The sequence below is a fragment of the Moschus berezovskii genome, chromosome 20, assembly GCF_049115385.1.
Source record: "Moschus berezovskii isolate FMDL1 chromosome 20, NW_MosBer_1.0, whole genome shotgun sequence".
NCBI classification, from domain to species: domain Eukaryota; kingdom Metazoa; phylum Chordata; class Mammalia; order Artiodactyla; family Moschidae; genus Moschus; species Moschus berezovskii.
Genome location: NC_142479.1, coordinates 49,556,918 through 49,578,534, shown reverse-complemented (window position 1 = coordinate 49,578,534; position 21,617 = coordinate 49,556,918). Strand labels below are relative to the sequence as shown.

Here is a 21,617-nt window from a genome sequence, read left to right as displayed (position 1 = left end):
AACCAGACAACCATGACATGTGGGCGGAGTCAGTCAGGTAATGCTGTGCGCGAAGTAAACTACCTCAAGGTATGAAGTTACCTCAGCAATTACTTTCCTTTTTGTTCCCCCCACCTCTTTTTTTTTTTAATCCTTTTTTTTCTTTGCGGCTTGCTGATATTTTATATAAAAAAGAAAAGCAAAGCAAAAGAGAAGCTGATAGTCTTGAATATTTTATTTTTTTAATGAAAAGAAAAAAAAAACGAGAAAGTTATGTTTCATAATTTCTTACAACATGAGCCAGTGTAACTCTAGGAAATCTCTATGGAGAACAGGCCCTGTGGGAAAGGCAGCCGGCACGGCCCCTTGGAGGGAGGCTGGGCACAGAGGGAAGGCCCAAGTGTGAGAGAGCCCAGGGCCAGGCTCTGATCTCTTAAGTCACCCACCTTTCCCAGGAAAATCTTGCCTGATGAGACTGACAGGCCCGGCAGAGCTGTGGCCCCAAGGGCGAAGCAACAGCCTGCAACAACTGGCCTGTGGTCTCCCTCCCTGCTTTGGTTAAAGGGCACCCCGGTTGTCTTTTCCCACCAGTGGTGCTGTTGGGATATTTTAAAGTATTGCCTCCGTTTTATCGAGGAGAGAAATAATAACTAAAAAACATACCCTTAAAATAATGTATACTTCTCTAAAAATATGGGAGCCAAGATTCCATTGGTGGAAGAGACAAAGCCACCCTCTCACCCTCAGAGAGGTCCACCTGGTTTGTCGTTGCAGTACTTTTCATTTATTGTGACTGTCATTTCATTTCAGTCCCATCTTGCCATTTTTGGTCTTTATCAGTAGACCAAGGGACAGACAGATAACTGGCCCTTCTGTCTCCTCATCTTCTTTTGATTGATATGATTGATTCTAACAATGGACCCACACTTACAAATCCTTGATTTAGGGTGGTGGGTGGCACGGAGGGGCGAGGGATTTGGGAATGTAGCTGGGGACGGGTTCCTGCCTCGTTGGTGTCTTGTCACTTTTCTTCCCATGACGTTCCTTTGTAGACCCCCAGAACTGTCTGCCCCAAAGAGGAGGAAGCAGGAAAGCCTTTAGAGATGATACCAGGCCAGTTTAATTAAGCTTCCCACCTGTCCAAACCACAGAAAAGGGTCTCCCAACTTGTATTTCTGGCTCTATATGCTTTATTCCAAAATGAAGCAGATAACATTCAGACATCGGCCATTTAGTGATTTAAGGTGAATTTCCAGCAGCAAGCATGCTTTGATATCTGGTTCAAACTGCCATCAGAATAAAACCCCCCACAGTACCTGAAATGTGATTGTTGCAGTGTTCAGTTTCCTTGGGATCCTGCTCCCATCACACCTGCAGCCCACATCCTTTCCCTCTGGCTGGTTCAGCTCCCAGAAGAGACCAGGAGTGTGGCAAGGGACTGTCAAACCTGGATTCGGCATGGCTGATATTTGCCCAGCAGGAAAATTGTGCAAGTTACGCTACGGGAAAGCAAAGGAACATGGTTTGGTGGTTAAGGTTTAGCAGGATAAAGGGCTTGTCTTGGTGGTTCCGCCTTTGACCTCTGGGCAAGGCCTCGGGGCAACTCCGCCCCCTGCACATCACCTCCATATCCCCATCCTTGGTGAGATAGCAAGTTAATGTGCAATGCACTTGAGAGATTTGGATGATCTGAAAACAGTGACTTTTAAAAAAACAACTTCTGTGCTCTGATATATGTGTGAGCTACATATATATTTTTAAGAAAAGACCATCACTTTTAGGATGTATTTTTTAATTCTGTGGAACACGTGAAAAAACCAAAATGGTTTGATTCCCTGACTTTGAAGCTGCGTCTGACAGTGACACCCAATGGCCCTTGAGGGTCTGGCTGCCTTCTGCGGTTTGGTTGTGGACTCGGCTCCTCTGAGGGGCCCGGGGAGGAGAGAGCCGTTTTTAGGGACAGGGAGTTTCATCACCTTCTACTCTTTCCTGCGCTGCTCTGTCCTTTCTCGGTCTTTGTTCCTTTACCCTGAGCTCTCCACTTCTGGGACCGGTGGGGGCTGTTCTGTTAAGTTATGCCTCACGACCGGCAGAAGAGAACCCAGAGAACACTGGAGGGGAGCCCTCCAGTTGGTTCTGTGTGTCCATTTTCCCCTGTGCCAAAGACAGGCTGTGAGAGACGCCATCTCTGAATCAAAGCAATAACCATCCTTTGAACCCGTACCTGGGCTGTCTGAGAGGGGGAGAGGTCCCGGGAACTGTAGGGGCTAAAAGACCTGGCCCTGCCCTTCTGAGGTTCCTGGGGGATGTGGGGGCGGTACGTGCCAAGGCACAGGGAGCTGAGAAGGGGTCCAGTGGCTCCGGTTGCACTTTGGGGAAGGAGGGGGTTTGGGGCTCCTCCCTGTGAGGCTGCGCTCCATCCCCTGCCCCCACTGCAGAGACAGCACTGCGAGTTCTCTTCAGGCCTGGCAGACTGGCAACGAGGAGGGGCCTCAGTTAACTCTCCAGGGTGCCTTCCCCTCCTCCCACCCCAGACGTACTCTCTGCCACACTGGGAACAGCGGTGCTGCCTAACTACCTCACAGAGCCCCCGAGAGACCGCCCGAGCTGCCTCTAGTCCACCTTCCCTCCTTTCTCTCACTCAAGGGTGGGGGTCCCCCTTCCCCCTGAAGTGTTGATGCGGAGATCCTAGAGGCTTTGATGTTCAAAACATGCCCACTTTTACCTATTTGTTGAAAACCGGTAGGAGGAAAACAGCACAGCCTGCCCCCGTAACTGCAGGAAGATGGAAGAAGGATCCTCGGTGCCAGGGGACATAAAGCCATTTCCCTTCCAAACTCTTGGTGATTTAGAGGCAGGGCTTTTCTCTTGTATTCAGACTTAGGGCAACACCAGCTGAAAACTGCAGTTTCTTTCTTTTGGATACATAAGGCTTCTCTATTGGGGTACAGGACAGGGAGGAGGCCTCATGACTGAAGGTGGATTCAGAGGGTGAGGGCCGGAGTCCCAGCCCTGACCCTCAGTCCTGTGCACCTCCTTGGGGGCACAGTCTGATGGCACCGTTACTGGTGCCTTAGTCTGGTTGAATCTGGATGGACGAGACAAAAGAATTTTTTTCTTAAATGAAATAGCAGGAAGCTCCTCGGGGCATGTGTTCTGAGTAACCACAGATGATGGATGCTACGAGTATAAATGGATTAACTACCTCAATCCTCACAGGGAGATTAGAACCGAGGGCTGGGACTGGTGAGTAAGGGGGTGGATCCCAGCCAGGAGGAGTGAGCTGAGGCTTGTGCCACAGAAGATTTGTCCTTGAGGAATGGGTGTGCCTGCTAGATACTCATTGGTTGGGTTGAGAGGACTGGTCATTAGGCCCCCCTTTCTGCCTTCCTCAGCCTGGGGACTGTTGCTTCACCTCTTCCTTGCAGCCTGCCCTGCTCTCACCTGCCATATCTTGTTGGACCAGAGGGGGAGGAGAGGACGGGCCTCCTGTCTTCTACCAGAGGGGGGCAGCCTCCTGTCTTCTACCAGAGGAGGCTGCCAGGAGGTGAGATGTGGGGCCTGGCCTGGAAACTGCCAGGAAGCCCCACAGCCAGGAAGCCCGGGGAAGCCGAAGTTAAGACGTCTTCAACAGGGTTTCTTTGAGATTCTCTGCCTCCGCTACCCCTTCCCAGTCTTCACAGGGACAGTGGGCTCTGGAGAGGTGGAGCAGGATCCCTTATCCTGAGAGGCCGAGGGCCTGGTCCTCTGGTCGTCAGGAGCCTTTGTAGTCGGGGAGTTCCACTGGGCGATCCCAGCCCCTCCCCACCCTCTAATGGACCTCCTCATAGAAGCCCTATTTCACTTTTGTTTTATCTACCTCTTAGCAAGACAATAGAGATAAATTAGGTAGTGGCAACTCCACTTGCTTAGATTAGGGGGGGAAAAAGATTTCTTTTTCCAAAGGAAAAAAAACATTACCTTAAAAATACTTTCCAAAAAATTAAAAAAAAAAAAAAAAAAGCCAAAAAAAAAAAAAGTTCTTAAGAGGGAGACATTTTCCAGTAACCACTGGATTGTTTTAATTCCCTAAACTTTTCTCTTTTTTTCCCCCGCAAATAAGTTTCACTCTTTGGCAATTTTCTGCACCTGGTCTAAGATAATGTGCTGTTCTAACAGGTCCAGCTTTCTCAGTCTGCCCCCCTGGCTTGCCCTACCCTGCACCTCATTCCTGTCGGTGAGTTCCTGTCTGTGCTCTCCCTGTGGCTTCTCAGCCAGGTGACTTCACTCAGCCCCACGTAACAAAGACTGTGTGTGTTGCGGTGCTGAAGACTGGACTCACCATTTCAACCTGTGGAGGGCAGGGGCAGGGGGGCACTTGTAACCCTTTTGTGTCAAGTCTCTATAACCTACTGCAGTGTAAAGGTGTTCAAAATGAATTTCAGCAGATAACGAGTTAGCAGGAGGAATAAACATTCTCTACCACCACTTGAATCCTCCCCTTACTCCAACATGTTGGTCCTGATCCCAGGAACCAGAATAAGAGAGTCCCTTCTCCTGAGGCAAAGTGAATTGTGTTCAGTCCTGAGACATCACTTAGGAAAGTGGAAAATTATTTTATGAATGCAAAACTTGGTGGGGACTGGAGCGGGGGGACTTGTGCCTGTGATTGTGTGACCCTGTTCTGTAACTGTGGCCACTTTGAAAATTGTACTTTGCTGGGGATCGGCCAGCCGTCACCACCAAATTTTGATTGTACCCTTTCTCCCACCCTTAAATCTGCCCTGTGCTTGGTCTGGGAAGATGGGGCGGCTGGCTCAGACTTTTGGAGTTTGTTCTTTTGCTGGATGAGCACTCCAGTTTTCTTTCCCATGAAAGTTGTTTCTGCTACAGATCACTTGATTCTGCTGTTTCAATTTCAAAATAAAAGGAAACTTATATTGAAAGCTGTGAGAGAGTCTGTGTCTCAGGGAGGGTTTGGGGGATCTGGTTGCTGAGATGGTCAGACCTCTGGGGGTGGAGACTTGGTCTCCAGGGACCAGAGCCACTCAGGTTCGAAGTAGGCATTGAAACTCCCAGTATTTTGGTCACCTCACGTGAAGAGCTGACTGATTGGAAAAGACTGATGCTGGGAGGGATTGGGGGCAGGAGGAGAAGGGGATGACAGAATGAGATGGCTGGATGGCATCACCGACTCCATGGACATGAGTTTGAGTGAGCTCCGGGAGTTGGTGATGGACAGGGAGGGCTGGCGTGCTGTGATTCGTGGGGTTGCAAAGAGTTGGACACGTCTGAGCGACTGAACTGAACTGAAGAGTGGCCTTTAAATGGTGCCTTGCTCTTAATTCCCTTGACATACTGGTATAAGGCCTTAACTATTAAAAATGTTGGGTAATGTTTGCACATGAGTTGCAGCTGCTCTTCCTGATACCTACCGTAAGGAAAATTAATGCCAATGGCCTTGAGGGGGGAGGGTTCATGGAAGGGAGCTCGGTCACCATCTACTGTGACCTTGCCCTCTCTTCTTTGTTTACTTTCTGAAGACTAGATGGGTGGAGGGACAGCCTTGTGTGAGACAACCTGGACCCTGACTTGGCTCTCCTGATTATTGGTCCAGCCTTTTCCTTAAAAGAGGAACAACTCCCCATTTAAAGTGTCATTTCAGGTTATCTTGGGCTTCCCTGGTGGCACAGAAGGTAAAGAATCTGCCTGCAATGCAGGAGACTGGGGTTCCATCCCAGAGTTGGAAAGATCCCTTGGAGAAGGGAATGGCTACTTGTTCCAGTATTCTTGCCTGGAGAATAGCATAGACTGAGGAGCTTGGTGGGCAACAGTCCACAGGGTTGCAAAGAGTTGGACATTACGAGTGACTCAGCACACATGCAGGTTATCTTTTGAGTGGACAAATGTGGCAACCCTTAGAAGTCTGGTGTAGAATGAACACGCTAAGAACTGTCCCTCCCACTTTTTTAAGCAGCCCCAGATACTGAGCAGATCAGTGAAACCTTGACTTCCACAGGGGACAGTGGGGAATATTTACTCAGTATACTTACACCACACCTACTCTTGTCCTCTGCGCAGTGACTCTGGATGAGATGGGATGAGGTCATTGGACTCGTTGTAGTGTTGCTGTTATAGTGCCTTCCCAAATAATTGGGTAGATGTTGGGGCATGATTCTCAAGCCTTAGGGGAAGCTTTATATAGCAGTGAAAGTGACTGAAAGTCACTCGGTTGAGTCCAACTCTGTGACTCCATGGACTGTACAGTCCTTGGAATTCTCTAGGCCAGAATACTGGAGTGGGTAGCCTATCCTTTTTTCCAGGAGATCTTCCTGACCCCGGATTCGAACCGGGGTCTCCTGCATTGCAGGTGGATTCTTTACCAACTGAGCTATGAGGGAAGCCCAAGCAGAGTAGTATTTATTTGTTCCCTGACTTGTTTCAGGAATAATTAAGGTAGGAAAGGAAAGAAAAAACACTTAAACAGCTTTAGGGAATTCCTTGGCAGTTGAGTGGTTAGGACTCAGTGCTTTCACTGCCCGGGCCCAGGTTCAGTCATTGGTTGTGGAACAAAGATTCTACAAGCCACATGTAGCACAGTCCCCCCCCCCCCCCAGAAAAGGAGTAATTTATATGCAGATGACACCACCCTTATGGCAGAAAGTGAAGAGGAGCTAAAAAGCCTCTTGATGAAAGTGAAAGAGGAGAGTAAAAAAGTTGGCTTGAAGCTCAACATTCAGAAAACTAAGATCATGGCATCTGGTCCTATGACTTCATGGGAAATAGATGGGGAAACAGTGGAAACAGTGCAAGAGTTTATTTTTGGGGGCTCCAAAATCACTGCAGATGGTGATTGCAGCCATGAAATTAAAAGACGCTTACTCCTTGGAAGCAAAGTTATGACCAACCTAGATAGCATATTAAAAAGCTGAAACATTACTTTGCCGAAAAAGGTCCGTCTAGTCAAGGCTATGGTTTTTTCAGTAGTCATGTATGGATGTGAGAGTTGGAGTATAAAGAAAGCTGAGCGCCAGAGCATTGATGCTTTTGAACTGTGGTGTTGGAAAAGACTCTTGAGAGTCCCTTGGACTGCAAGGAGATCCAACCAGTGCATTCTAAAGGAGATCAGTCCTGGGTGTTCATTGGAAGGACTGATTCTGAAGCTGAAACTCCAATCCTTTGGCCACCTCATGCGAAGAGTTGACTCACTGGAAAAGACTCTGATGCTGGGAGGGATTGGGGGCAGGAGGAGAAGGGGACGACCAAGAATGAGATGGCTGGATGGCATCACTGATTCGATGAACATGAGGTTTGATGTGAACTCCGGGAGTTGGTGATAGACAGGGAGGCCTGGTGTGCTGTGATTCATGGGGTTGCAAAGAGTTGGACACGACGGAGCGACTCAACTGAACTGAACATGGGAATGAAACCCTGTGGATATTTCCTAATGGTGGCTAATATTTGTTGTGATAAATATTGTGCTTGTTAAGGCATTAGTGTATATGAGGTATTATTTATTTAACCCTGACAACAATCCTAAATTGAATGTTATTCCTATCTTATAAATGAAGCAATTGAAGTTTAGAGAGGTTATGTTACTAGAGTCACATAGACATTTAATTCTAGAAACCATCTTTCATAAGGCTGACTGGCACCTCTGCAGAAGAAGTCTTCATTGGTGAATAGAAGACAAGATGAAAGTTTTACTGGAAAACCTTTATCTTCTTTTCACCATCCATGTAAGTAATAAACTATAAATATCTATCTTTGCTGGTCAAATCAGGTAGACCTTGGCCTTGGCCCTGCTTTGTCATAGGTACATGAGTGTGACAAATTTGGTGCCCAGCATGGGGCTCATAAAGTGTCCTTGAAAGAAGACTGGAGTGGGGTGGGAGGAAGATTCAAGAGGAAGGGGCCATATGTATACTTACGGCTGACTCATGTTGTGTGGCAGAAACCAACATGACATTGCAAAGCAGTTATCTTCCGATTAAAAAAAAGACTGGAGTATGTGTGGGCAGGATAGAGAATAATATATGTGCCCCAAGATCTGGTAATTCAGTGGTGGGCGAGAGGGTTCAGTTCAGTTCAGTCGCTCAGTCGTGTCCGACTCTCTGCGACCCCATGAATCACAGCACGCCAGGCCTCCCTGTCCATCACCAACTCCCAGAGTTCACACAAACTCATGTCCACAGAGTCGGTGATGCCATCCAGCCATCTAATTCTCGGTCCCCTTCTCCTCCCGCCCCCAACCCTTGCTTATTTAACTTATATGCAGAGTACATCATGAGGAATGCTGGGCTGGAAGAAGCAGAAGCTGGAATCAAGATTGCCGGGAGAAATATCAATAATCTCAGATATGCAGATGACACCACCCTTATGGCAGAAAGTGAAGAGGAACTCAAAAGCCTCTTGATGAAAGGAAAAGAGGAGAGTGAAAAGGTTGGCTTGAAGCTCAACATTCAGAAAACAAAGATCTTGGCATCTGGTCCCATCACTTCATGGGAAATAGATGGAAAAACAGTGGAAACAGTGTCAGACTTTATTTTTTTGGGCTCCAAAATCACTGCAGATGCTGATTGCAGCCAGGAAATTAAAAGACGCTTGCTCCTTGGAAGGAAAAGTATGATCAACCTTGATAATACATTAAAAAGCAGAGACATTACTTTGCCAACCAAGGTCCGTCTAGTCAAGGCTATGGTTTTTCCCGTGGTCATGTATGGATGTGAGAGTTGGACTGTGAAGAAAGGTGATCGCCGAAGAATTGATGCTTTTGAACTGAGGTGTTGGAGAAGACTCTTGAGAGTCCCTTGTACCGCAAGGAGATCCAACCAGTCCATTCTAAGGGAGATCGATCCTGGGTGTTCATTGGAAGGACTGATGGTAAAGCTGAAACTGCAATACTTTGGGCGAGAGGGTAGAGGTCCTTCTATTCAGGGGCTGCATGCTTCACGGGACAGGACTTCCAGGGATCTGATAGCCATTGCCATTTGATAAACGTTGCAGGTCAAGCAGCTCGAGGTAGGATTGGTGCTTTCAGGTGTTAAAAGTGAGTTTGAGGCTGAACTAATGGCCACTTAAAACCCAAAGTAAGTGCAGAGCTGCTTATTGGTGCAAGTTGCTCACTCAGCTTTCAGCTATTGCTGAATCTGTGTTTCCATGAGAAAGCACCTACTAGAGTTTGGGCAAAAAAGTGAAGAGAGAAAAAAAAAAAAAAGTAACTTTGCAGGTGAAGGGTCCAACACATTCATTGTATAAATGTATAGCTGGTATTGAAATGTGTCACCTGTTTGAATTGTGACAGCATGAAGTATTAGAAAATTCCTCTGGTGTCCAAAATTTTCACTCTATACTGATGTCTTGTTTGGCAAGTTAAATGTCTCCTTCTGAGTGGCCTCGGATGCCTGCCAGTGGTGGCAACCACAGCCCATGAGCCTCATTGAGACGCAGACATGCTTACCAAGTCAAGTGTCTTGAAATGATTTTCTCTTACAGTCAAGAAAAAACTGTTGTTTTTTTTTTTTTAAAGGAAACAAGAAACTCTATGTTCCTAATTCTAAACTTGTAACTCTTGTCAAAAGTTGGTCAAAGTTTGCCTGTTTACAGGGGTGGGGGTTGTTGTTCTGGGTCTTCATTGCTTCATGCAGGGCTTTCTCTAGTCGCAGTGTATAAGCCTCTTATTATGGAACTCTAATGGTGTGATCACTCATCTAGAGCCAGACCTCCTGGAGTGTGAAGTGGCCTTGGGAAGCATCACTGTGAACGAAGCTAGTGGAGATGATGGAATTCCAGCTGAGGTATTTCAAATCCTTTGCTGTTAAAGTACTGCACTCAATATGTCAGCAAATTTGGAACACTCAGCATTGGGCACAGGACTGGAAAAGGTCAGTTTTCATTCCAATCCCAAAGAAAGGCATTGCCAAAGAATGTTCAAACTAGCTCACAACTGCACTCATCTCACACACTAGCAAAGTAGTGCTCAAAATTCTCCAAACTAGGCTTCAACAGTATGTGAACCAAGAAGTTCCAGATTTTTAAGCTGGATTTAGAAAAGGCAGAGGAACCAGAGATCAAATTGACAGCATCCGTTGGATCATAGAAAAAGTAAGACAATTCCAGAAAAGCATCTACTTCTGTTTCATTGACTATGCTAAAGTCTTTGACTGTGTGGGTGGATCACAACAAGCTGTGGAAAATTCTTCAAAAGATGGGAATACTAGACCACGCTACCTGCCTCCTGAGAAATCTGTATGCAGGTTAAGAAGCAACAGTTAGAACTGGACATGGAACAATGGAACATGGAACAACAATTTGGTTCCAGATTGAGAAAGGAGTTCGTCAAGGCTATATACTGTCACATTGCTTATTTAACTTATATGCAGAGTACATCATGTGGAATGCTGGACTGGATGAAGCATGAGCTGGAATCAAGATTGCAGGGAGAAATATCAATAACCTCAGATATGCAGAGGACACCATTATTAAGGCAGAAAGCGAAGAGGAACTGAAGAGCTCTTGATGAAAGTGAAAGAGGAGAGTGAAAAAATTGGCTTAAAACTCAACATTCAGAAAACTAAGATCATGGCATCTGGTCCCATCCCTTCATGACAAATAGATGGGGAAACAGTGGAAACAGTGACAGACTTTATTTTCTTGGGCTTCAAAATCACTGCAGATGGTGACTGCAGCCATGAAATTAAAAGACACTTGCTCCTTGGAAGAAAAGCTATGACCAACCTAGAGAGCATATTAAAAAGCAGAGACATTATTTTGCCAACAAAAGTCCTCTAGTCAAAGCTATAGTTTTTCTAGTAGTCATGTATGGATGTGAGAGTTGGACTATAAAGAAAGCTGAGCACCGAAGAATTGATGCTTTTGAACTGTGGTGTTGGAGAAGACTTGAGAGCCCCTTGGACTGCAAGGAGATCCAACCAATCCATCCTAAAGGAAATCAGTCCTGAATATTCATTGGAAGGACTGATGCTGAAACTCCAATACTTTGGCCACCTGATGCGAAGAACTGACTCATTGGAAAAGACCCTGATGCTGGGAAAGATCGAAGGCAGGAAGAGAAGGGGATGACAGAGGATGAGATGGTTGGATGGCGTCACCGACTCAATGGACATGAGTTTGAGTAGGCTCTGGGAGTTGGTGATGGACAGGGAAGCCTGATGTGCTGCAGTCCATGGGGTTGCAGAGTCGGACACGGCTGAGTGAACTGACTGAGGGCATGTGGGCTTCAGTAGTTGCGGCTCCTGGTTTCTAGGGGATAGTCTTGGTAGTTGTGGCACATGGGCTTAGTTTCCCTACAGCCTGTGGAATCTTCCTGGACCAGGGATCCAACTTGTGTCCCGTGCTTTTGCAGGTGAATTCTTAACGGCTGGTACACCAGAGAAGTCCTGGCCTATTCATCTTGCTGTAAACGAGGCCATATTAGTTTCCTTGAATAACTGTAACAAGTTACCCCGGAACTGATGGCTTAAAATAGGAAGTCAGGTCAGGCTGTCACCAGGTCTGTTTATTCCAGAGGCCCTTAAGAACATCTGTCTCATGTCTCTCTTCTAACTTCTGGTGGTTAATAGCAATCACTGGCCCTCCTTGGCTTGAAGACAGGTCCCTCCAATCTCTGCCAACATGGTCTTCTCTGTGTCTCTATCTTTGTGTCTCCTAAAGATAATCCTCCCTGGATTTAGGAACCCCCTCATCTGATGCTCTCGTGATCTTCAAAGATCCTTACTTCATTTAAGATCACATTCTAGGGAGAAGCGGAGTAAGAGGGAGCAGTATGTCTGCGGAAGTCCCCGAGGCAGCCTCCGCGGAGGAGCAGAAGGAAATGGAAGATAAAGTGACTAGTCCAGAGAAAGCTGAAGAAGCAAAATTAAAAGCAAGGTATCCTCATCTAGGACAAAAGCCTGGAGGTTCCGATTTTTTAAGGAAACGATTGCAGAAAGGGCAAAAATATTTTGATTCTGGGGATTACAACATGGCTAAAGCAAAAATGAAGAACAAGCAACTTCCTACTGCAACCCCGGATAAGACAGAGGTCACTGGTGACCACATTCCCACTCCACAGGACCTTCCTCAGCGGAAACCATCCCTTGTTGCTAGCAAACTGGCTGGCTGATTAAAAAGAGCTGAACTGCATGAATCTTCTAATTCCCATTATTTCTCCTTAATATGTTACTCCTCTGCTTTTTATTTCCTTTTACTCCCTGTGTCATTTGAGAGTGATGGCTTTGCAGGTAGCGGTAGTATGTGCTGCTATTTTAAGGGAATATACATGTGTAGAGTTTTTGATTAGTTTAACAGTGCACTGATGAACGTGTTAGAGCAACATAAAGTGATCTACTTGAAAATAATTGTATAATATTACCTAACTCCTAGTGTAGGGCTGGATCCAACAAGTAACAAACAAGTTTTGCAGTTTTAATGTTGGCTTTCTTTAATTCATCTTAATTATAGCTTTGTATGTTACTCTTATTTAATATAACCTCTACTGTTGATTTCTTCTGGATTTTCCTTTTGGGTTTTGTAAAACAAGTTTAAGACCACAAGTTAGAAGAAAGGTCACATATTTCAAACACAAATAAATGGGGCTCCAAAAGAAAAAAAAAAAAAAGATCACATTCTAAGGTTTGGGGTGGGCATATCTTTTGTGGGGACACAATGCAACTCACTATAGAAGCCATACCACATGGGGCTTGGGCCCATCTTGTCATTGTAGCCAGTGACGGGCTGGCTACATGGAATTTTTAAATCCTTCTTCTGCTTTCTGGTTCATAGATGGATGTCTTCCACTGTGTCCTCCCGTCAGAAGAGATGAAAGGATCTCTTTTATAATGATACTAAGAATTGATGCTTTTGAATTGTGGTGCTGGAGAAGACTCTTGAGAGTCCGTTGGACTGCAAGGAGATCCAACCAGTCCACTCTAAAGGAGATCAATCCTGGGTGATCATTGGAAGGACTGATGCTAAAGCTGAAACTCCAATACTTTGGCCACCTCATGCGATGAGTTGACTCACTGGAAAAGACTCTGATGCTTGGAGGGATTGGGGGCGGGAAGAGACAGGGACGACAGAGAATGAGATGGCTGGATGGCATCACCGACTCGATGGACATGAGTTTGAGTGAACTCCGGGAGTTGGTGATGGACAGGGAGGCCTGGCGTGCTGTGATTCATGGGGTCACGAAGAGTCGGACACGACTGAGCAACTGAACTGAACTGAACTGAATAGCACTAATGAGGACTTCACTCCATGACCTAATCACTGCCTAAAGACGACGACTCCAAATAAATCACTTGGAAATTAGGTTTCAATATATGAATTTGGGGGACACAAACATTCAATCTATACCCCCCAATGAAACTAGAGGGATTGGCGCTTTAGCTATAGTGAAGGAAGAGCTATACCAGTTGTGTTGGATGAGAAAAAGTAGAACACATTTGGTTGTCTAATGACTGATGTGGAAGCCTGCCTGGCTGATGGTGTGAACACAGAGGAGGAACTTGGATGAACATGGAATGGCTTGGTGGAGTTAGTGGGTCTTTACCTCCACAGTGAAACAGTGGCCTACTCACAGGAGCTTACCTTGTCTGGTAAGCATCCATGGGTGGTAGAAGGGAACCTATACATTTCCTTAAGGTAACTGTGATTATATGGAAACCATGAGTACCCAGGTGATGAGATAGTCGTTCAGGGTCTGACTGGTTTGTTCAGTTGGCACCAATTATCAGGGACAATTAAGTCCAGAAAACTCTTTAACAACTGGGCAACCAGCTCCGCAGAATAGAGGCCTGACACAGGGCAAAGTAAATGCCCTTCAGACTAAAGAGGAGAAAAACGGGTTGAAGATTCAGACTTCAATGTGGACATAGCATCTATGCTAGGGAGTTCCCAGACAGGAGACTGATGACTTGCCCATGAGGGAAATCCTCACTCTCAAGCCAGTAGAAGGCCACAAATTTAAAGATCTGGGCTATGGCAGGTGAAGATGCCAGGCCAGCTGTGAGCACTGAGAGACCCTGCTGAGGTCTGCGCTGTGCACACTGGTGCTGGTCTGGTGCCTTCACACCACCTGGCTGACCAGACGTCACCCCTTCAAGAACAAATAAGACTAGGGCAGAAGCCAAGTTCCTCTCTTGCCTAAGGAGGGCTGACGGTGCTGGTCAAGGTATGCTGGGGTCTTGATGACAACCAAGGTCATCAAATCTTTTCAGTCCCTTTGGGCACAGAAATACAAGTCTATGGTGCCAGGAAATATCCAGGGACATGGCTGGAAAACTACTGCCATTGGATTTGGGACAGACTCTCAGCTTGGACAGTGGACTACTGTAACTCGATGAGTGGGCCCTTTGGGACAATACTCAAGTGGTTGCCACTGTGATACTGCTTCTGACCACAAAGGAGGTTCCCAATGGGGCACTGCCACAGCTGGAAAGTGGTAGTGAAACAAGTCCACAGTCTTGTTCCCAACAGGCTTCCCAGCCTACTCTTATGACTGAACCAACACAGGATGCTGGGGGGTGGGGGTTAGGGGGCAGGGAAGTACAGGATGTCACTAGACCAAGAAGCTAATGGAGGCAGAGATGTTTAAAAAGTGTTATCACTTTATAATAACCCTATGTGGCCAGTGAAAAAGTCATTGGTAACTGACATCTTCCTGTGAATCCCTACAAACTGAATGTGGCCTGGTGCCCTATTGTGCAGACTGGAGCAGCTTCATGCACTGGAGACCTCACTAACCCTGGCTCCAGCATCTCTCTGCATCCAGATGATCAGAGACGATTTGCCTTCATGTGACTTGGATTAGAATGTGTCACTGGGCTGCTTCAAGGGAACCCAATCTCTCCCATAACTTGTCGCTGGTGGGTAGACTGAGAACTGAAGAGGCTGACGTCTCACCAGCAGGATCCAGTACCATTACCTGGAGACGTTATTCTGACAATAAGGGCTAAGGCAGCATACTGATGCCTTAGGTAAGATGGTTCAATTTCTGAGTGATACAGGGATGGAATGTTAACCTCGGCATGAACTGGGACCAGTAGCCTAACCAAAGTTCTTGGAAACTGTTATGGTCTGAATTGTGTCCCCTTAAAATTCATCTACCAAAACCCTACCCCCCAGAATTCCCTGGCAGTTCAGTGGTTAGGATTCTGTACTTTCATTGCTGGAGGCCAGGTTCAATCCCGGTCAGAGCACTAAGATCCTGAAAGCCGTGAGGTGCAGCCAAAACAAAAAACCCTAAGCCCCAGTACCTCAGAATTAGATTGTGTTTGGAGAGAGGGGCTTTAAAGAGGTGGTTAAGTTAAAATGAGGCTGTTAAAGTAGGTCCTAATCCAGTCTGCCTGGTATCCTTATGAGAAGAGAAATTTGTAGATAACCAGCAAGGACCTACTGTATAACATGGAGAACTCTGCTCCATAGTCTGTAATAACCTAAATGAAAAAAAGAATATATATATATATAAAATTTAAGTTATATATACATATATATGGGGCTTCCCTGGTGGCTCAGAGGTTAAAGCGTCTGCCACCAATGCGGGAGACCTGGGTTGGATCCCTGGGTCGGGAAGATCCCCTGGAGAAGGAAACGGTAACCCACTCCAGTATTCTTGCCTGGAGAATCCCATGGACGGAGAAGCCTGGTAGGCTACAGTCCACGGGGTCGCAAAGAGTCGGACACGACTGAGCGACGGAACGGACGGACGGATGGATGCATATATATAACTTAATCACTTTGTTGTCCATAAGAAACTAACAGCATTGTAAATCAGCTATAGTTCAATATAAAATAAAAACTTCAAAAAAAAAGTAAAAAAAAAAATAGAAGAGGAAATTTGGACACATAGGAATACCAGGAAAGTGCAACATAGGTCATATGGGGACACAATGAGAAGGGGGCCGTCTGCACGCCAAGGACAGAGGCCTCAGAAGAAACCAAACTCACTGACACCTGATCTTGGACTTTTAGCCTCGAGAACTGTGTGACAAAATATTTCTGTTGTTTAAGCCACCCAATGTATGGTATTTTGTTGTCCATCCCTAGAAAATGGTTTCAGACTGCATGGGCAAAAGAATTGTGCTCAGTGAGCAGAGTGCAGGCTGTGGTGCTTGTCCTGAAAACACTCCCCCAAATGGACCTTGAGATCTATTTATTAATGCATGGGACTGACAGTTGTCTAGCGCTTGGCCGGAGGTGACCGGATCATCAAGTCTCAGGCTCTGTGGGGATGAACATTATGGCAGCAAATTATATTAGACCCACACCTCCTGTTCATGACCCATGTAGAAAGAGACCCTCCAAAGATAAACATCAGTGGAATCAACAAGCTGATCTACACTGCCCAGGTAAAGACTACACAACTCCATGGATACACTGTCACACGGCATGGTCATCCATATACGGTTCAGAACTGGGCCCTAAAACTAGGCTTAATGATTCCAGCCTAGGAGGCTAAGGAAGCCTGGAAAATGTGCCCAGACTGCCAGCTTCACAGTGAAATAGCAAAGAGAACTTTAGAGTGTACAGTTAGGGCTACCAGACCAGCCTGGCCCTAGCAAGTAGACTGTATTGGCCCCTACTCTCTCTTGAGGGTGCTGCAGGGCACTGGCTACAGGAGACAAGTGTTCTTTCTCTATTGCTGCTGTAATAAATTGCCATGTGTTTAGAGGCTTAAGTCAACAGTTACTATCTTAGATTTGTAGTTTGGAAATTCAAAGCAGGTCTTGCTGGGCTAACATCAAAGTATTGGCAGGACTGCATTCCTTCTTGTAACGCAGGAAGGTTCTCCGAAGGAGAACCCTTTTCTCTGCCTTCTCTAGTTTCGAGAGGTTGCTCCCACTCTTGACTTCTAGCCTCTTCCATCTTCAAAGCCAGCAGTGGCCGACCCAGTCTTTCTCACACACATTCTGATGCTGACTCTCCAGCCTCCCTCTTTCACTTATAAGAATCTTCAGTTACATCGGGGCCACCTGGAAAGTCCAGGATAATCTCCCCATTTCAAACCGTGTGCATGTGTGCTCAATTGTGTCTGACTCTGCAACCCCATGGACTGCCAGGTTTCTCTGTCCATGGAATTTCCAGGTAAGAGTACTGGAATGGGTTGCCATTTCTTTCTCTAGGGTATCTTCCTGACCCAAGGATCAAACCCACATCATCTCAAACTAATCAACCTTAATCCCACCTGCAACTCGAATTCCTCTTCCCAGGTATCATATGTTCACAGTTTCCACATGCAATTAGGGTGTGGGTACCTTTGGGGGTCCATGGATATGTTCTTGGGAGTAGCACAGGAGATGGGTGCTATCATACTATCCAAGGACTGTTAGGTGGACTGGGTCATGTCTTTGGATTCCCTGAAAACATGTAATCAGAGAGTGGCATTGCCTTTGCAGCAAAAAGTACCCAGCAGTGGGAAACACTTGGAACATTTGCTGGATCTTTCATGCCCTGTATCATCCCCAGGCAGCAGGTGCCATTGACCCCTAGTATGGACTCAAAGGAAAAACTGGAAAAGACAACTAACCAGACAACTGATGTTCAGCTTCCACCAAAGCACACTTAAGAAAGGCAATTTGGTCTCTGAATATGGTAATTTTCTAGAAGATACCTCCCATTTAAATAAATCGCTTAATTGTAAGGTTGGGGATGAGGGGAAGAGATCTAGAACGGCTGTAAGAGACCCAAACCACATGATGAAGCCTTCTCACTTCACCTTTTTCCTTTCCCCATCTATACCTAGGAGACTGGACCACTGGAATTTGAGGATGACAAAGAAGATCTGGGGAGGGAGTTTGGCAACACCAACCCGGTGATTCTTTTGCCTCCTGCCCTCACCCCTACCCATGCTTGCTGGATTTGGGCAGTTATGGACACTGAATACAGATAATGGTTAAGAATACAAATGACAACTCTGTGATCTATGCAGCCGGTCCTGGCATATATCACAGTGGCATGATGCACACACAGTAGGTAGGAGATGGTCTAGGATGGGACAAAGTGTATAAGAAAGAAACTGCTGAGCCACCTAGGGATGAAGTTGAGTGTGTGATGCAGGCAAGACATGGGGAGGACTAGACAAAAGCTGGAATGATCCCTGCAGAGGCTGGTCATACAATCACATGGATGTGGAAGGAGAGGAAGAACCTGGGTCAGTAAGAGAAACAACCTTAGACCTGAAGAGGCCAGTAAATGAGGTTCAGTCAGGCAGTATGACAAGGCAGAGATGTAAGCCCTGGGCCAGGAACTCGTGAGGCTGGGTAGGCCCCCCAATTATTTATAATTGGGTCTTGCTGCTCTCTTGGCAAGGAGAGAGAAGGTCCCTAAGTGTGCAGATTCTACCTCCCATCTTTCCATCTGGTAGCCTAACCCATGCAGGTGTGTGATTCCAGGAGCTGCAATATTTATCCCAAGTTGAACTCTGTCTTTCCTCTCTTGACCAGCGTGGACAGCCCTAGCTCTGCCCCACTCTGGAGGGAGAAGGCAGGGTGAGGAGAGCCTGGGAATAGTGTCCCAAGAGTTCAGCAGGGACAGGGTGGATGAGGCAGGGAGCTGTGAAAATGCTCCTGCAGGAGGCTGGGAAGAACAAGGAAGTGGTAATGTTGCAGCGGCAATGGTTTCCAGGGCATGACGTGCACACAGTAGGTAGGAGATGGTCTAGGATGGGACAAAGTGTATAAGAAAGAAACTGCTGAGCCACCTAGGGAGACGAATCTACCAAGTCACTGAGGGCAAAGTCAACCTCAGTTTAGTCAGTTCAGTCGCTCAGTCATGTCCAACTCTTTGCAACCCCATGGACAGCAGCACATCAGGCCTCCCTGTCCATCACCAACTCCCGGAGCTTGCTCAAACTCATGTCCATCAAGTCAGTGATGCCATCCAGAAAGGGAAAATAAGGTGATATTTTCCTTATTTGGGGGCAGTTGAGGTGGGGGGACAAGACAGGCTAGAAAATTGGTCAAGGCTGGAAACCTAATCCAGAGAAGGGAGGAAAGAGAAGGGACTTGGAATGAGTTCAATAGTATTTTCACTGTCCAGGAATAAGGGTTTTGCTCAGAGGGTCCTTGGTTTCTGGACATCATCTGGAGATGAAATCATACATTAAGATGCAAACACCTATCTCATGTCTCTTCCTTGCTGAAATGGCTTTTGTGGCTGCTTTGTGAATTGTTTGAAGTCAAAAATTTAACCATCTCAAGGCATGGCTTGGAAGGAGGATCCAGAAGCTCTCCAAACAGCTGTCTGCTAGGCCCCTCTCTCCTGCGAGAGTGTCTGCAAGCTCCCCTGGGACAAAATCAACTGTGCTGAGGGGGAAGAGCCCCTGCACCCCTGCACTTTGTTTCTTTCACTTCACTAAGTCTTGCAGTTCAGCCTGAAGAGTAGAAACTTCCCAAGGAGAGCCAGAGCTGGTGCGACCCCCACACCAACCCCAGGGGAAGAACTAAGATACCCTGGCACTGAGGGTTGAGAGCAGAGCCCATAGTGTTTACTGAGAGTTAGCACTGGGCATGGACCTGAGGAGATTACTGGGTTTAGAGTAATTATCTCTGTCACCAGCCCCATTTTTTTTTTCATGTCCCAAAGCCAGTAACTACCTTTTTCTTTCTTTAAAAAAAGATACTTACTGATTTTTGGCTATGCTGGGTCTTCGTTGCTGTGTGGGCTGTTTCTAGTTGCAGCAACCCTGGGCTACTCTCTAGTGGCAGTGCATGGGCTTCTCATGGCAGAGTCTTCTTTTGTTGTGGAGCTTGGGCTCTGGGGTAGGCTCAGAAGTTGAGGCTTGTGGGCTTAGTTGCCCTGCCATATGCAGGATCTTAGTTCCCAGACTAGGGATCCAACCTTCAGCCTTAGCACCGGCAGGCAGATTCTTAACCAGTGGTCCACTGGGGAAGTCCCCAGGAACTTATCTTCTTGATTAGTCTAGAAGAAATCAGCACCTGTGTAATTATCCTCCACCTGGATTCCCAGAGTCAAAATCAGCTCTGCTTTCCCTGTAGGCTCAGCCTTGACCTTGGCTCCTTCAGACCACAGTTCTTCCCTGCTGTGCACTAACCCTGGGTTTGCAATCACTCATGCTCTTCTCAGGCAGAGTGCCGGAACTATATAGACCTAACCTCAAACTCAGGAAACGAGCTGTTTACTCATAGATAGAGTTATTAATACTTAAGTTTCAGGGTTGCTTTGATAATGAAGAAAACAGACTACTTTGCTTGGCTCAAGAGGAAAGGATCATATATATAATTATGGCTGACTCATGTTGTTGTATGGCAGAAACCAGCACAACATTGTAAAGCAATTATCCTTCAATTAAAAAATAAAAAAGCAAACTACCATATTTAATTACTGCCAAGATAACATCAATTGTATTAATAAGATGTAGGATTAACCACCATGAAAGGAAAGTGCCCTCATTGCTTCTCTTTTTTGGTAACAATATAGTCCCTTCTGCTGAGTCACTAAGTCATGTCCAACTCTTTGCAACCCCATGGACTGTAGCCTGCCATGCTCCTCTGTCCATGGGATTTTTCGGGGCAAGAATACTGGAGTGAATTGTCATTTCCTTCTCCAGGGGATCTTTGGGATCCAGGGATCGAACTCATGTCTCCTGCATTGGCAGGTGGATTCTTTACCACTGGGCCACCTGGGAAGCATAATCCATATAATTCCATAACATAAAATTCACCCATTTAAGTATACAATTCCGTGGTGTTTGTACATTCATACAGTTGAGCATCTATTACCAGAATCTAATTTTAGAACGTTTTCTTCCCTCCCTCTAAAGAAATCACATTAGAAGTCACATCCTCCAGTCCCTGGCCACCACTAGTTTACTTACTATCTCCATAGATTTGCCTATTTTGGACAGTTCATAAAAATGGAATCATATAATATGTGGTCTTTATGACTGGTTTCTTTCACTTAAAATTTTTTCAAGGTTCATTCATGTTGTAGATTATTGCACTGTATGGACATGCCACATTTTGTTTATTCATAAGTTGATGGATGTTTGGGTTATTTCTACTTCTTGGTTATTATGAATAAGGCTGCTATAAATATTTCTGTGCAAGTTTTTGTGCAATACTTTCTTTGAGTATATACCTATGAATAGAATTGCTGGGTTATGGTAACTTTCGATGTTTAACTTTTTGAGGAAGTGCCAAACTGTTTTCGAAAGTAGCTGTATTGTTTCATTCTCTCACTAGTAATGTATGAGGCTTCCAGTTTTTTTCACACCCTCACCAATACTTGTTATTTTTGTCTGTCTTTTTGGTTATAGTCACCCTTGTTGCTTAGTCACTGTCATGTTTGATTCTGCAGTCCCATGAACTGCAGCGTGTCAGGCCTCCCTGCCTTTCCCTATCTCCCAGAGTTTGCTCTAATTCATGCCCAATGAGTTGGTGATGCTATCCAACTATCTCATCATCTGTCACCCCCTTCTCCTCCTGCCCTCAATCTTTCACAGCATCAGCATCTTTTCCAATGAGTCAGCTCTTTGCATCAGGCGGCTAAAGTACTGGAGGCTCAGCTTCAGCATCAGTCCTTCCAGTAAATATTCAGGCTTGATTTCCTTTAGGATTGACTGGTTTGATCTACTTGTTGTCCAAAGGACTCTCAAGAGTCCTCACTATTTGAAAGCATTAATTTTTTCAGCACTCAGG

General features: G+C 46.0%; 2 protein-coding genes and 1 long non-coding RNA gene across 4 annotated transcripts in view; 2 read left to right on the top strand and 1 right to left on the bottom strand.

Moving 5' to 3' along the window:
- Positions 1 to 202: 202 nt before the first annotated feature.
- Positions 203 to 20,152, bottom strand: LOC148774724 (uncharacterized). The gene is made up of 2 exons (XR_016035521.1): positions 19,584 to 20,152; positions 203 to 1,478 (listed from the first exon to the last, which is right to left on the bottom strand). It is a non-coding gene; the product is annotated as an uncharacterized LOC148774724 (long non-coding RNA).
- Positions 11,724 to 12,102, top strand: LOC148774725 (cAMP-regulated phosphoprotein 19). Its single transcript, XM_088828465.1, has one exon. The coding sequence runs from the start codon at positions 11,744 to 11,746 to the stop codon at positions 12,080 to 12,082; it is 339 nt and encodes a 112-aa protein (XP_088684591.1). The 5' UTR covers positions 11,724 to 11,743; the 3' UTR covers positions 12,083 to 12,102.
- The window catches only part of B4GALNT2 (beta-1,4-N-acetyl-galactosaminyltransferase 2 (SID blood group)), a 104,026-nt gene continuing 101,032 nt past the window's right edge, over positions 18,624 to 21,617 (top strand). Inside the window, exon 1 of one of the 2 annotated variants that reach the window (XM_088828997.1) lies at positions 18,624 to 18,855. In XM_088828997.1, coding sequence (XP_088685123.1) covers positions 18,752 to 18,855 — 104 coding nt within the window. In that variant the 5' untranslated portion in view covers positions 18,624 to 18,751. The remainder of the gene's footprint in view (positions 18,856 to 21,617) is intronic. The other variant, XM_088828999.1, reaches the window with a different exon arrangement.